The sequence below is a fragment of the Ranitomeya variabilis genome, chromosome 2 (assembly GCF_051348905.1).
Source record: "Ranitomeya variabilis isolate aRanVar5 chromosome 2, aRanVar5.hap1, whole genome shotgun sequence".
Taxonomy (NCBI): domain Eukaryota; kingdom Metazoa; phylum Chordata; class Amphibia; order Anura; family Dendrobatidae; genus Ranitomeya; species Ranitomeya variabilis.
The window spans coordinates 383,694,829-383,708,563 of record NC_135233.1 but is presented as its reverse complement, the minus strand read 5'-3'; the positions used below and the strand labels follow the sequence as shown (position 1 = coordinate 383,708,563).

At 44.6% G+C, this 13,735-nt stretch overlaps 1 protein-coding gene across 2 annotated transcripts; it reads left to right on the top strand.

The window, feature by feature from the left end:
• The first annotated feature begins 4,216 nt into the window (after positions 1-4,216).
• RNF225 (ring finger protein 225) lies at positions 4,217-9,052 on the top strand. Of its 2 annotated transcripts, XM_077286305.1 has the most exons (3): positions 4,217-4,353; positions 4,819-4,872; positions 8,263-9,052. In XM_077286305.1, exon 3 carries the CDS (start codon positions 8,272-8,274, stop codon positions 8,902-8,904), a length of 633 nt encoding a protein of 210 aa, XP_077142420.1. In that variant the 5' UTR covers positions 4,217-4,353; positions 4,819-4,872; positions 8,263-8,271; the 3' UTR covers positions 8,905-9,052. The 2 variants fall into 2 exon arrangements, with proteins under 2 accessions (XP_077142420.1, XP_077142422.1); XM_077286307.1 differs by lacking the exon at positions 4,819-4,872 and having other exon boundaries at positions 4,221-4,353.
• The last annotated feature ends 4,683 nt before the right edge of the window (positions 9,053-13,735 follow it).

Here is a 13,735-nt window from a genome sequence, read left to right as displayed (position 1 = left end):
AACATTAATACGCAAGACACGTCAAATAACGGGACCACGCCACAAGATCTGTCATATACTAGGAACACCCCACAAGACCTGCCGTATACCAGGAACACCCCACAAGACCTGCCGTATACCGGAAACACCCCACAAGACCTGCCGCATACTGGAAAAAACCCACAAGATCTGCCATATACCGGGAACACTCCGCAAGTACTGTCGTATACTGGAAACACCCCACCAGACCCACCATGTACCAGGAACATCCCAGAAGACCTGCCGTATACCAGGAACACCCCACAAGACCCGCCATGTACCAGGAACACCTCACAAGATCTGCCGTATACCAGGGACACCCCATAAGACCTGCCGTATACCTGGAACACCCCACAAGACAACCATATACCAGAAACACCCCACCAGACCCGCCATGTACCAGGAACACACCACAAGACCTGCCGTATACCAGGAACACCCCACAAGACCCGCTATATACACCCCCCTGAAGAAGCAGGGCGATATATACATTCTTTTTTAGGGTTATGTGGAATAGTATTGATATATCAGGCTTTGTGCGATGAATAGTAATTTGTTATGAATCATTCATAAAGAATTGTTATCCATTCATTATGCACTGTATGAACCTTTAATTTATTGAACACTAGAGCACTTTTGCCCTTTGGTTTGATTCTTAAAGCTATTTTTCATGTACCCTAATAGCATCTTACACTAACCTTGTATGGTATGCTCATTAATTCACGGAAGGCCAGTCGATAGGTGCGATCAGGCGAGATGCGAGGTGTTGGTTGATCTTTTGAATTTGCTCAGGCAAAGAGGTGCGTCAGGAACATCGGCGCGGCGTCATCTTTCGGGAATAGCCTTTTTCTTCCAGCTATTGGGGTGGGCAGATGTGACGAAGTATTTTTTCATCAGACAAGCCGTTAAAGGCTGGAAAAGGCTCCAACCTAGTCAGGAGTGTCGTCGTCCCATTTCTTTGAGTCTACTGCACGATATTCTCACGATTTCCCAGTCGGTATGCAATTCCCAATACGAGCCAATCCTAGTGTCAGCCGCGTTTGCCATCGCATTTTTCGGAGCGCTTCGGATTAGCGAGCTGGTACCGCGTTCAAAAACCTCATCAGAGGGCGGACCAATCAACGAAGACCTCGTCATATGTAACGATGCACTGTGCATTAGGGTGCGTAAATCCAAATGCGACCCAGCCGGTAGAGGGACGTGGGTCCTCGTTAAGTCGTCGGATGGTCCCGTTTGCCCACTTAACGTAGTAAAAAGATACACAGCAACGAAACGCGCTGGTAGATTCTTTCTGTCACACGCAGACAGGTCCCCCCTTACTAAATACCAGTTCCACACAATTTTTAATCGGTGTCTCGAAGCCGTTAGCATCGATCCATCGGAATACGGAACACATTCTTTCCGTATAGGGGCTGCTACCGATTCGGCTAAGGCCGGGATCTCTGAGGCCGAAGTGCAGCGATTGGGTTGATGGAAATCCGCATGCTTTGCCAGATACATAAGACCTGACCTGCTTAAGTAACATACAGTATCTTGTCTTTTCCAGGCATCCAAAAACCTGCAGTTTGGGTGGTTGGACATTCATACATCTATTGGGCGAAGAAACGGGCCGACCATCGGCCCGGTGGTGTGAATTTAGGTTTCAGGAATGTAGAGGTCAACTGGAGAGGGATAAGAGGCCTACAGTGGAAAAAAATCTTCCCAGAAGTTGTTGACATCGCTAAGAGGGCCAAAGGGCCAGTGATACTAGTCTTGCATGCCGGCGGGAACGATCTGGGAAAACGGAGATGTATCGACCTCAGTTCTTCGATGACAGCCGACATCGAGCGTTTCTTCTACCTGTTACCTGATATGATATTGGTGTGATCAGAGATGGTGCCACGAGCGGTCTGGCACGGGGCTAAGGACCCAAGAGCCTTAGAACGATCAAGAAAAAAGGTCAACCTGAGAGTGGCAAGATTTGTAAAAGAAAAATTTGGCATTGTAGTTCGCCACTACCAACTGGAAGGCGACAAATCAGGATTGTTGAGGCCCGACAGTATTCATCTCACGGACATTGGGCTAGATATATTTTTGTCAGGTCTACAAGACGGGATTGAACAGGCCCTAATGCTGATGGGTGGGGGTCAGAGTCACGTGTAGGTAGTACACATGATCCTCCGTGGCGGAAGTGGAGGGACGCAGACTGGGCCCACGGCTGTGAGCCCGTTGCGAAATGTAATTTTCCACTCCCTGCTTATCAAATTAATAAACTGTGACTGACTAGTTCAACCAATCTAAGCCTGTTCGTGTTGTCTTTTCAGGATTCGTGGTAGGGGGGAAGGCACTATTTACGACACACGGGTCTCCGCAGTCTATATGTTTTCAAGGTCCAATGCAATGGAGATTATTGATTACAAATAACTAATATAATAATATTGATTTTCTGCCTTTCTAATTACTATGCACTTTGAAACTAGAATTACTTTTATGCAATCATGTCCAGTTGACGCAATCTAAGAGAGTTGTGTAACACTTGTTGCAAAATGTATTTGTATGTTCCGGTCCCTCTAGCTTCATCCTTCTTCGTATGTTTTTATATGAGTAATAATTTAATAAAAATATTTTTTAATATATACAGTTTTTTTAAACAATTCTTTTTTTACCCAAGGTCTACATTCACCTAGTAGTTTGTAGTAACTCCATATACGGTAATACCCCACAAGACCTGCCGCATACCGGGAACACCCCACAAGTCCTGCCGTATACCAGAAACACCCCACAAGACCTGCCGTATACCAGAAGCACCCCACAAGACCTGCTGTATACCGGAAACAATCCATAAGATCTGCCATATACAAGGAACATCCCACAAGGCCCACTGTATACTGGCAAAACCTCATAAGGTCTATCGTATTACAGGAATATCCCACAAGACCTGCTGTATATTGGGAACACCACACACATTACTCCATAAGACAATTCATGTACTGGGAATACCCCACAAAAATTTGCCTTTTACAAGGAACACCCCACCGCAAGACCTGCCGCATATTGGTAACACCCCACAAGACCTGCCATATAACAGGAACACTCCAGAAGTGCTGTGGAATATGTTGGTGCTATATAAATTAAAATTATTATTATTATAATTATAATTATTATTATTAGAAGACCCCATGTACACTGGGAAAACCTCACAAGACCTGCCGTATACTGGTAACACCCCACAAGATCTGCCATACACCAGGAAAACCAAACAAGACCTACCGCATACGGAAACACCCCACAAGACTTGCTGTATACCGAGGATACTCCACAAGATACAGTATATACTGGGAACACCCCCAAAGATCTGTCATACACCAGGAAAACCAAACAAGACCTACCACATACGGAAACACCCCACAAGACTTGATGTATACCAAGGATACTCCACAAGATACAGCATATACTGGGAACACTCCACAAGACCTGACATATTCGTGGAACACCCTACAAGACCTGCCGCATACCGGGAACACCCCACAGGACCCGCCATATACCGGGGACACCCCACAATACCTCATGTATACCAGGAACACCCCACAAGACCCATCATATGCCGGGAACACCCCAGAAGACACGGCTAATACTGGGAGCACTCCACAAGACCTGCAATTTTGGAGATGCGTGACCCAGTAATCTAGACATCATGTCTGTCCTGTATCACACAGACCCTTTTATTGCTCTTTCCATGTAATGAAGTTAGAGAACTGACCGGTCTGTTATTTATCCACACCCGTCAAGCGTTTCTGTTATTAATATTATGGCTGACCCTGTCAATAATTATAACTTTATGCCTTTTGGAGTTGAGAGACAGGACAGGGCTAAATATAAACCCGAGCCTTTATGACATCCTGGGCATTATAGTCCTACCATGGTTTACTCTTGGCTTGCCCTAGTCGTCTATCCTGGATGTGACCCCTGCAGAATACAATATGTACAGTAACTTTTATGACTTTGCTTGGCTGTTTTCTGTCCCGTCCTTTATACCGGGCCCTGTCACCCCTCCAGGGGAGGTCCCGTCTGGGCCACTTGCGTCACTGGGACAATCGCTATAGGTGACAAGTCCCTTATCAATGCACCTGCCGAGAGAGGGAGTGACGAGGAGAAGGACGGAGCCGGCACTAGGTGAGACTTCCAGACAGACAGGTTGGGCGAGATTCCCTCAGCTGCACTGGGCCAGATTAGACAGCCTGAAAAACTGTCCGTAAGGTAACAGGTGATCATAAGAAAGAGACACTCTGCGGGATGAGGAGACCTGTGAGAATACTGCGAAATATGATGTAACCTCCAACCCCGGAGACCCAGGAGGTAAGAGATTACGAGAGTCCAGAGAGACCGGCAAGAGAGCTGGCAGATAAGAGAGCGCGGAGCAGCCGGTACCAGCGTCACCATGCAAATACATCCTGCCGGGCACTCGCTGGTAGAGCGGGCACAGGCGCGGGTGTGGAGCACAGATGGCACTTATCCGGCTGCCCACTACCACATCCTATAATGGGATAATCACCTGTGCAATGCTAAGGAAATCCTGAAAACATGATCTGTGGGGGCTGTGAGATTTGTCTAGTCTGGATGCAATTATACTAAAGCTTCAGCTGTGAGAATGAATGCGTCTCTATGGGTTTTCATGTTTGCATGTCCCAATTCACTGACAGCAAACAGAGATCTGGAAAATGGGGAGGAACTTAAATATAAAGGGGGCAGGTGCCATGAGGGGAATTTTTGAAGTCAGTTTTGTTTGCTGAGATTTGTGCCTAACGTATTAATGTGTTGCAGGATTTGGCGCAGTTCAGGGCTGATTTCCAGTTTCTATGTCACCGCCCTACTGGGGTGAGTGTGTAACCTTTTTTACCACATTTAAAAAATTCAATCAATGCTCAGATCATGCACATTTTTTTTTTAATGTGTCATAAAATAGCAAAAAGTCCCCACATTTTTGACCAAACAGGCGAGTAGCAAAAGTTGCCAATATTTTTAGGCCAAAAAAAAGGGTACAAATTTGCAAAAAAATTAAATAACAAGTTGGAGAACTTTCCATTGTCCAAGATAAAGGCGTCATAAGTGACAGAAGACTGGATAGTATAGTAGCAAACCCACAGCTGTGAAAAGCTATAGAGCCAAAACATGAAAACTACCTCCCCAATGTTGTGTAGATCCCCTGCAAGGAACCAAATTATTGCCCTGACCCATTTGAAGGGCACATAAAGCTGGCAGATGCCCCCATTTAAATATAAGGGGTCCGTGGAGGGTTAAGTATTTATTTTTTATTATTTTTATATTATTTCCCATTTTGGATTATTAAAATGAATTATTTTTATGATTTTTTCTTTTCTTTTTCTATAGTGTTTGTTCTGTATTACTTGTAACCTTCTTGCCAGCAGAATTCTCATTAGATGAGGAAATCTGAGGCTAAAAATAAAAATGAAAATCTAATAATATAGCATTTAACAAATCCACTGTAGTGTCTATATACGCACACGGCACAGCTCATGCTCATAAGATCACAATGCGGCTTTTTCATAGGACTGCAGGTGTATTTAATTAAATACCTTTCATGGCTGAGATGAGAAGCAGCGGCCTCAGAATAAGGGCTCATTTCTTCTTGCAATAGACAAAACGGTCCGATTTACGGACTGAAAAAACGGAGGAAATTCATGCGAGCGTCATGCGATTTTTTATCGCAACATCCGTATGACATCCGTATGACATCCGTATTGCTGTCCGATTTTTACGCACCGGTGTCCTTTGAAAAGCCGGCAAATCAGTGCTGTGTACAGTAAAATCACACTGACAGATTAGAATAGAATAGATATATACACATAGAATGTGTATATATACATATATATATGCCAGTGAGACACCTATATATATATTTATATTTAATGCAGCGCTAGGGTATGTGTCCACGTTCAGGATTGCATCAGGATTTGGTCAGGACTTTTCCTCTAATTGTTCCACTCCTGGTTTTGGCTTACAAATACTGATAAAAAATCCTGACCAAATCCTGATGCAATCCTGAATGTGGACACATACCCTTTGGGTATGTGTCCACGTTCAGGATTGCATCAGGATTTGGTCAGTATTTTACATCAGTATTTGTAAGCCAAAACCAGGACTGGAACAATTAGAGGAAAAGTATAACAGAAACATATGCACCACTTTTGCATTTATCACCCACTCCTGGTTTTGGCTTACAAATACTGATGAAAAATCCTGACCAAATCCTGATGCAATCCTGAACGTGGACACATACCCTTAGGGTATGTGTCCACGTTCAGGATTGCATCAGGATTTGGTCAGGATTTTCCATCAGTATTTGTAAGCCAAAACCAGGAGTGGAACAATTAGAGGAAAAGTATAATAGAAACATATGCACCACTTCTGTATTTATCACCGACTCCTGGTTTTGGCTTACAAATACTGATGGAAAATCCTGACCAAATCCTGATGCAATCCTGAACGTGGACACATACCCTCAGATAGCATAAAAGCCGCTAATTCAATTGCCGGCTTCTCATTTCTCCTTCCCAAACCCGACAGGATATGAGACATGGTTTACATACAGTAAACCATCTCATATCCCTTCTTTTATTACATATTCCTCTTCACTAATGTAAGAAGTGTCTTGTGTGTCAAATTTGGGGGCTCTAGCTATTAAATTAAAGGGTTGGATCGCGGAAAAAATTGGCGTGGGCTCCCGCGCAATTTTCTCCGCCAGAGCGGTAAAGCCAGTGACTGAGGGCAGATATTAATAGCCTAGAGAGGGTCCATGGTTATTGGCCCCACCTGGCTACAAACATCTGCCCCCAGCCACCCCAGAAAAGGCACATCTGGAAGCAGGCAATTGAATTAGCGGCTTTTATGCTATTTAGCGCTGCATTAAATATAAATATATATATATATATATATATATATATATATATATATATATATATATATATATAGGTGTCTCACTGACATATATATATGTATATATACCTATTCTATGTGTATATATCTACTCTATTCTAACCTGTCAGTGTGATTTTACTGTACACCGCGCTGAATTGCCGGCTTTTCAAAGGACACCGGTGTGTAAAAATCGGACAGAACTCGCATGGTGCGAGTGCTGTGCGATTTTTTTCTCGCACCCATTGACTTACATTGGCGAGTCTCGTCTGAGAATCGCAGCAATATGCAGCATGCTGCGATTTTTTTCTCAGTCCGATTTCGGCTGAGAAAAAAATCGCAAATGAAAAGACACCTATTGAATAACATTGGTCCGAGTGCAATCCGATTTTTTATCGGATTGCACTCGTTCGTTTTCCTCGCAAGTGGAAATGAGCCCTAAGACACTACGTAGGCAGCCAAACAGGCTGAGTTACATTGTTTGCATAGCTACAATGGAATTAGATGGGAGTTACAGAAAGAGCATGGCATGTGTAGCAGGGGTGAAACTAATGGGTGCTGGGGTTGCAATTGTACCCGCACCCTGGAATCTAGAGGGCCCATAGGTCTCTTTGGCCCATATGAAGACTCTCCACACTGGTCACAGCTGTGACCTATCTCAACCAGTGACCAGTATTTTTTGGTAATTTCTATGGTATTGAGATGGAAGTAGAGGTCCACAGGGTAAGGCTACTTTCACACTAGCATCGGGCTCGGCCCGTCGCAGTACGTCGGGCCGAGGTTACCGACGCTAGCATTGTCTCCGACGCACAACGGGGGCAGCGGATGCATTTTTTCAGCGCATCCGCTGCCCCATTGTGAGGTGCGGGGAAGTGCGGGGAGGTGGGGGCGCAGTTCCGGCCGCGCATGCGCGGTCGGAAAAAGCGGACCGTCGTGAGCAAAAAACGTTACAGGTAGCGTTTTTTGGTCCCGACGGTCCGCCACAACACGGCGCAACCATCGCACGACGGTTGCGACGTGTGTCAATCCGTCGCAATACGTCGCTTAATGTTAGTCTATGGGGAAAAAACGCATCCTGCAAGCACATTTGCAGGATGCGTTTTTTCAGCAAAACGACGCATTGTGGCGGATTGCAGTTAACGCTAGTGTGAAAGTAGCCTAAGCTGCAGGGATCAATAAGGGTGAATACTACTTTTTTATTCTTTCTAAGTAGCTTCAGTTCCTTAAAAATTATTTCCATCCCCTCCCAAAGCCCCCAGACAATCCATTTAAAATGAATATTTGTAGGTTTTACTGTGTGATTAATAACTCCTAGATTTTATTTCTCAACAGATCGCTATCATGGAGGACGAACCCCCAACATCTATCATTGATGAAGATGGAATATCAGAGTGTGTGATCTGTTTCACATCGTATGACACTCTTTTCCATCTACCCAAGGTCCTCTCGTGTGGTCATGTCTTCTGCCTGGAGTGTCTGTCTCGAATCATAGTTGGCTCAATGGAACCAGAATCTCTTCCTTGCCCAATATGCCGGGTACCAACCCCAGTTCCACCAAAGAAGGGTCCTCCTGCACTGTCAACTGACAAAGACTTGCTAAAAATGCTGAACCAGTCACTAACTTGCCCGGCGCCCTCTTTGAGATTCAGCCGAAAAAAGGGCCGATTGTATGTGCCACAAAACAACAGTCTCAATGTCAGCTCTGTCAGCCTCAGCGTAGACCTTGGTCGGCCCCCACCAGAACCTCATTCTCCTAGAAGACTGTGCCAACTCATGAGGTCAGGAGGATGTGTTTTCTACGGTTCAGTTATTTTAATTGTGATCCTTACAGTGGCCTTGATCCTGGCTGGAGTCTATATTTTCTACCTACTTCCTTGGCGTTACACTAATTATCAAGGGAATGGTGGCTACAACGAAACCCAAAACCAAAATAAAACAACGACCACCACCACCATAATGAATACGATCTTTTAACCGACTGCACTTGTCTTCACCAGTGAATACATTTCATCTTCAACAGAAATATGATTTCCCGCCATACGCTTGGGGAACAAGATGTGCTGTCTTCATTATGTGATAATATGGGAGGACGTCCAACGTTTTGGAGGAAATTCCCAAGAAGAATGTTTTGGTGGAGTCTTATTCACACCTCGGACCTAGTGATATATTCCTGGAAATAATTTCTTCATTCTCGTACTGTTGACTGTAATTTCAGGATCCTATAAGTAGTAAATGCTGATGTAAGTCTTTCCGATGTGTCCTGTAGATTGAGGCCTCATCTGAACAAGACGGTAACGAGACGCAGCGCTGTGATTGAGCCATGACGATCCAAGGACTGAGACTGAACTTTGTTATTAACCTCCAGCTTTGTAATAGACAATTACTGAGCTAAATTATTTTCACAATGGACTTATTTAGCATCTAAATCTGGATATTAATCTTAGACTTTTGGATCCTCCATGTGGAGTATGAAGAACTGTTTCTTTCATAGAGTTGGCTTTGGGTGGAAGCCATTTGTAGATATAGGATGAGTATGGTTCTATGGCATGGTTCTATTTGAGTTGAGGAAGCCAAACATATAAGGAGGAGACCCCATCCAGGTTCAGACAATGGGAAAAAGGGGCATGCACTTTGATTTGACCCTTGGTCAGGTTTCTGTCTCCCTTGTTTGCTTTGAGGTGTCTGCCGAGAGGGTGAGTTTCATGCAAATCTGCATAGGGGATTGGTGACAAAATGAACCTGAGCAGATCCTTGAGTCTCCATTACAACTATCGCAGTCACAAAGATGTCTCTATAGCACAGAACTCGAAAAGTAAATTTGTCCACACACAGTTGGTTGAACCTGTGATTTCAGTAGGACTGACTGACTACTTATGTGTATGTAAACCTGCCACCCCCATCCCCAACAGCAAACATCAGGGGGAAAGAGAAAGAAATCCAGGAACCACGGGACCAGACGTCCTCCTTTTTGTAACTTATTAGTACAGAAAAATCACAAAGTTTCAGTCACGAAGGGCCTTTATCAAGCCACAAAAAACAGAGATATGCTTGATAAAGGTCCCATGTGGCTGAAACATTGTGATCTTTCTTTACTAATGAAGTTACCAAAAGGAGGACATTTGGTGCCCTTGTTACTGGACTTCTCTGTACTGCTACAACCTTGTGGAGGGTTGCAACAAGTGTGTATGGACAGTAGAGTGGCGCATGGGAATCATCTATAGAAATAATCAGTGGAAACATAGGTCTTGTATATAGAAATTTGATATGTCTGATCCACTGATCCCACAGGACATAGACTGCTGACTTACAATTCTCTCCACAATAACAACACATGCATGGCCGATCGAGTATATGGGGTAGTCAGGAGAAATAACAGGCAGCTGAAAGGGCGCACGATCAACAGCTATCATAAGTCTATGGCCATTTTTAAGGGAACTGGGGTTGGGGTTGTTTTAGGGTTGTCTAAATGAGAACGGGTGAGTTTGTAGGATATAGATTTTGGGTGATCTCCTCATCTCTATGAGCCAACCCCAGAATTTAGGTAACCTGCTGATATCAGTGGGGTCTACAAACGGAAAAGAGACCCTTGCCATGAGTGACTGTGACCATGTGAAATGCAGAGGTCCATGGCAATCAATACTCCACGTTATAGTCACATTTCTGGGTATTAGGGCCTAAGACAAGCTCTAAAGAGAGAAACACGTTACGCAATTGTGATTTTAAATGCAACTCACTACCTCGTGGTGTGAGGTTTGGTCTCTTCACCTCCTCCGAATTGTCACCCCATTACTAATAAACCGGACTTGGGTCCCGACTTGACATGAGCCGAAAAGAGTGAGAGGGCCAACTCACAATGTAAATGACCGTCAAAGTGCCTAGATGACTGAACTCGGGGCTGTTGGGCACTTAGGGATGTTAAGAGAACGAGGAGCCCCAAAGTTTAGGTTGAGAGAGTCAATTGGTTGAGTATCAATGACACATCTGGTGTAAATCACCGCTGGTCCAAGAGACGATCCAGTCCAAATACTGACAAAAGTAGTTATTACTCTCCAATTACAGATGAGATGTCCAGTAAAAAACTGGCTACTTTCTTCCAAACACAGCGCCACTCCCATTTACAGGTTCAGTTTGGTATTGCAGCTCGGTATGTGTTTTGGCGTGCCACAAACCATAGGCAGGTGTAGCACTGTATGTGCAAAATATCAGCCATGTTTGTCCACTCCCTTCACTGTCATGGCCTCCTTATCACATTCTGTATTGTGTCGCCCTCGTATTCTTCAAAATATCAGCAAAATAGCATCATTGACATTTAGCGGGTGGAGGTCACATGGATTTAGTGTGACAGCACCTCTGAAAAAGAAAAGAAGGGTGTCATGTGAGGCATTTCGGGCAGGCCAGGGCCGGGCCTGTGTACAGACTTATCCAAACTATCTTTGTTGCTTATAGCAACAAATCAGAGCGTAGCTTTCATTTTACCAGAGCAGTTTAAAATATGAAAGCTGCACTCTGATTGGTTGCTACAGGCATCAAAGACAGTTTCTCTTTTACACCGTTTTGACAAATGGGGCCGTAGACTTGTACCTCAGTTATTAGGGTTAGTATTTATAGTTGTCACTGATCGGGTGACAATTATATTATCCTATGTATTATCCTTGGTATGTGCCAAACCTGCCAATACTGTGAATAAGATCCCATTAATAGGGGGAGCAGTGAATATGAATGTATTTTTTTTTTTTGCTGTGTTTTAGAAAGAAAAAGATTCTAGAAAACATTTTAGAAGTCAGTATCTTACAAAGTGCAGAAGGAACTAACATACATTTTCTTTGTACTGTTTCTTTAAATCCTATCATGGGGAAGGGTTATGCAAAAAAATGATTGGAAGAGCAAAATGGGCTGGTTCCCTGTGGCAACCAATCAGAAGCTGGACTTGATTTTACTCCTGTCAGTTGGGATATGATTGGTTCTTATTAGGTGAACATTGTAGACGCTCATTTTTATTAAAGAGCCCCCGGCTTTATTGGCCTCGGCACTCACATCTGTCTTTATATTCTTGATCAATTTAAAAAAATAAACCTGAGGATTCAAAAATCTGTCTGCTGCGTCATTCTTAGTTCTTTAATACAAGCCGGCTGTTCTGGTTAATAGCTGCGGCCTGCTATGGTGGAGGTAGTAGTTACTACTTCACAGGCTCTAATACCATATGACATAATTACTCAGCGGAGATTTACAACACTCAAGGAATTTATTTATACCCATCCTTACTTTTTCCCACAGAAAAGAGAACAATGATCGTGCCACTGCAAAGACGGCGGCCGCTTATCTCCCTAATCATCAGGCCTGCCACGGGATCATCAGGCCTGCCGTGGGATCATTAAGCCTGCTGCGGGATCATTAGGCCTGCTGCGGGATCATTAGGCCTGCCACAGCATCACTAGGCCTGTCAAGGGATCATCAGACCTGCCTCGGGATCATCAGACCTGCCACGGGATCATCAGACCTGCCACGGGATCATCAGGTCTGCTGCGGGATCATCAGACCTGCCACGGGATCATCAGGCCTGCTGTGGGATCATCAGGCCTGTCGAGGGATCATCAGACCTGCCACCACAGGTTCACCAGGCCTACCGTGGGATCAACAGGCCTGTTACGCGATCTGCCCGCCATATAGATTCTTCATTATAAAGGAAAAAAGATTTCAAATATACTTTTACTTTTACATCTTCTCCATGCGCAAGACATGAGTTGTGAGAAGCCACATCCAGTCACCCTGTATAATGTACCACGTCCAGCATGACCAGTATAATGTACCACATCCGGACCATCCTGTATAATGTACCACATCCAGCCTGTACTGTAAAATATACCACGACCGGCTCGTCATGTATAATGTACCACGTACGGCCCGTACTGTATAATGTACCACATTTGGCCCATCCTGTATAATGTACCACGTCCGGACCATCCTGTATAATGTACCACATCCAGCCTGTACTGTAAAATATACCACGTACGGCCCGTACTGTATAATGCACCACGCCCGGCCCGTACTGTATAATGCACCAGGTCCTGTATAATGGATCACATCCGGCCTGTGCTGTATAATGTACCACATTTGGCTCATCCTGTAAAATATACCACTACCGGCTCGTCATGTATAATGTACCACGTCCGACCCGTACTGTATAATGTAACACGTCCTGTATAATGTACCACATCCGGCCCATCGTGTATAATGTACCACGCCCGGCCCGTACTGTATAATGTACCACGAATGGCCCGTCCTATATAATGTAGTACGCCCGGCCCGTACTGTATAATGTACCACTTCTACCCCATCCTGTGTAATGTACCCCACTCGCCCCATCCTATATAATGTACCATGTCCAGCCTGTCCTGTATAATGTACCACGTCCTGTATAATATACCACGTCTGGCCTATCCTGTGTAATGTACCACATCCTGCATAATGTACCACGTCTAGCCTATCCAGTGTAATGTACCACGTCTGGCCCACCCTGTATAGTGTACCATATCCGTCCCGTCCTGTATAATGTACCACGTCCTGCCTGTCCTGTATAATGCACCATATCCGGCCTGTTCTGTATAATGTACCACATCTGGCCCACCCTGTATAATGTACCATATCTGGCCTGTTCTGTATAATGTACCACGTCTGGCCCACCCTGTATAGTGTACCACATCCGTCCTATCCTGTATAATGTACCACGTCCGGCCTGTCCTGTATAATGTACCACATTCGGCCTGTCCTGTATAGGGTACCACTTCCGGCCTGTCCTGTATAATGT

Bases quoted from the DNA above. Each gene is read 5' to 3' on its own strand.
- RNF225 (XM_077286305.1), top strand. From the start codon at position 8,272: ATGGAGGACGAACCCCCAACATCTATCATTGATGAAGATGGAATATCA.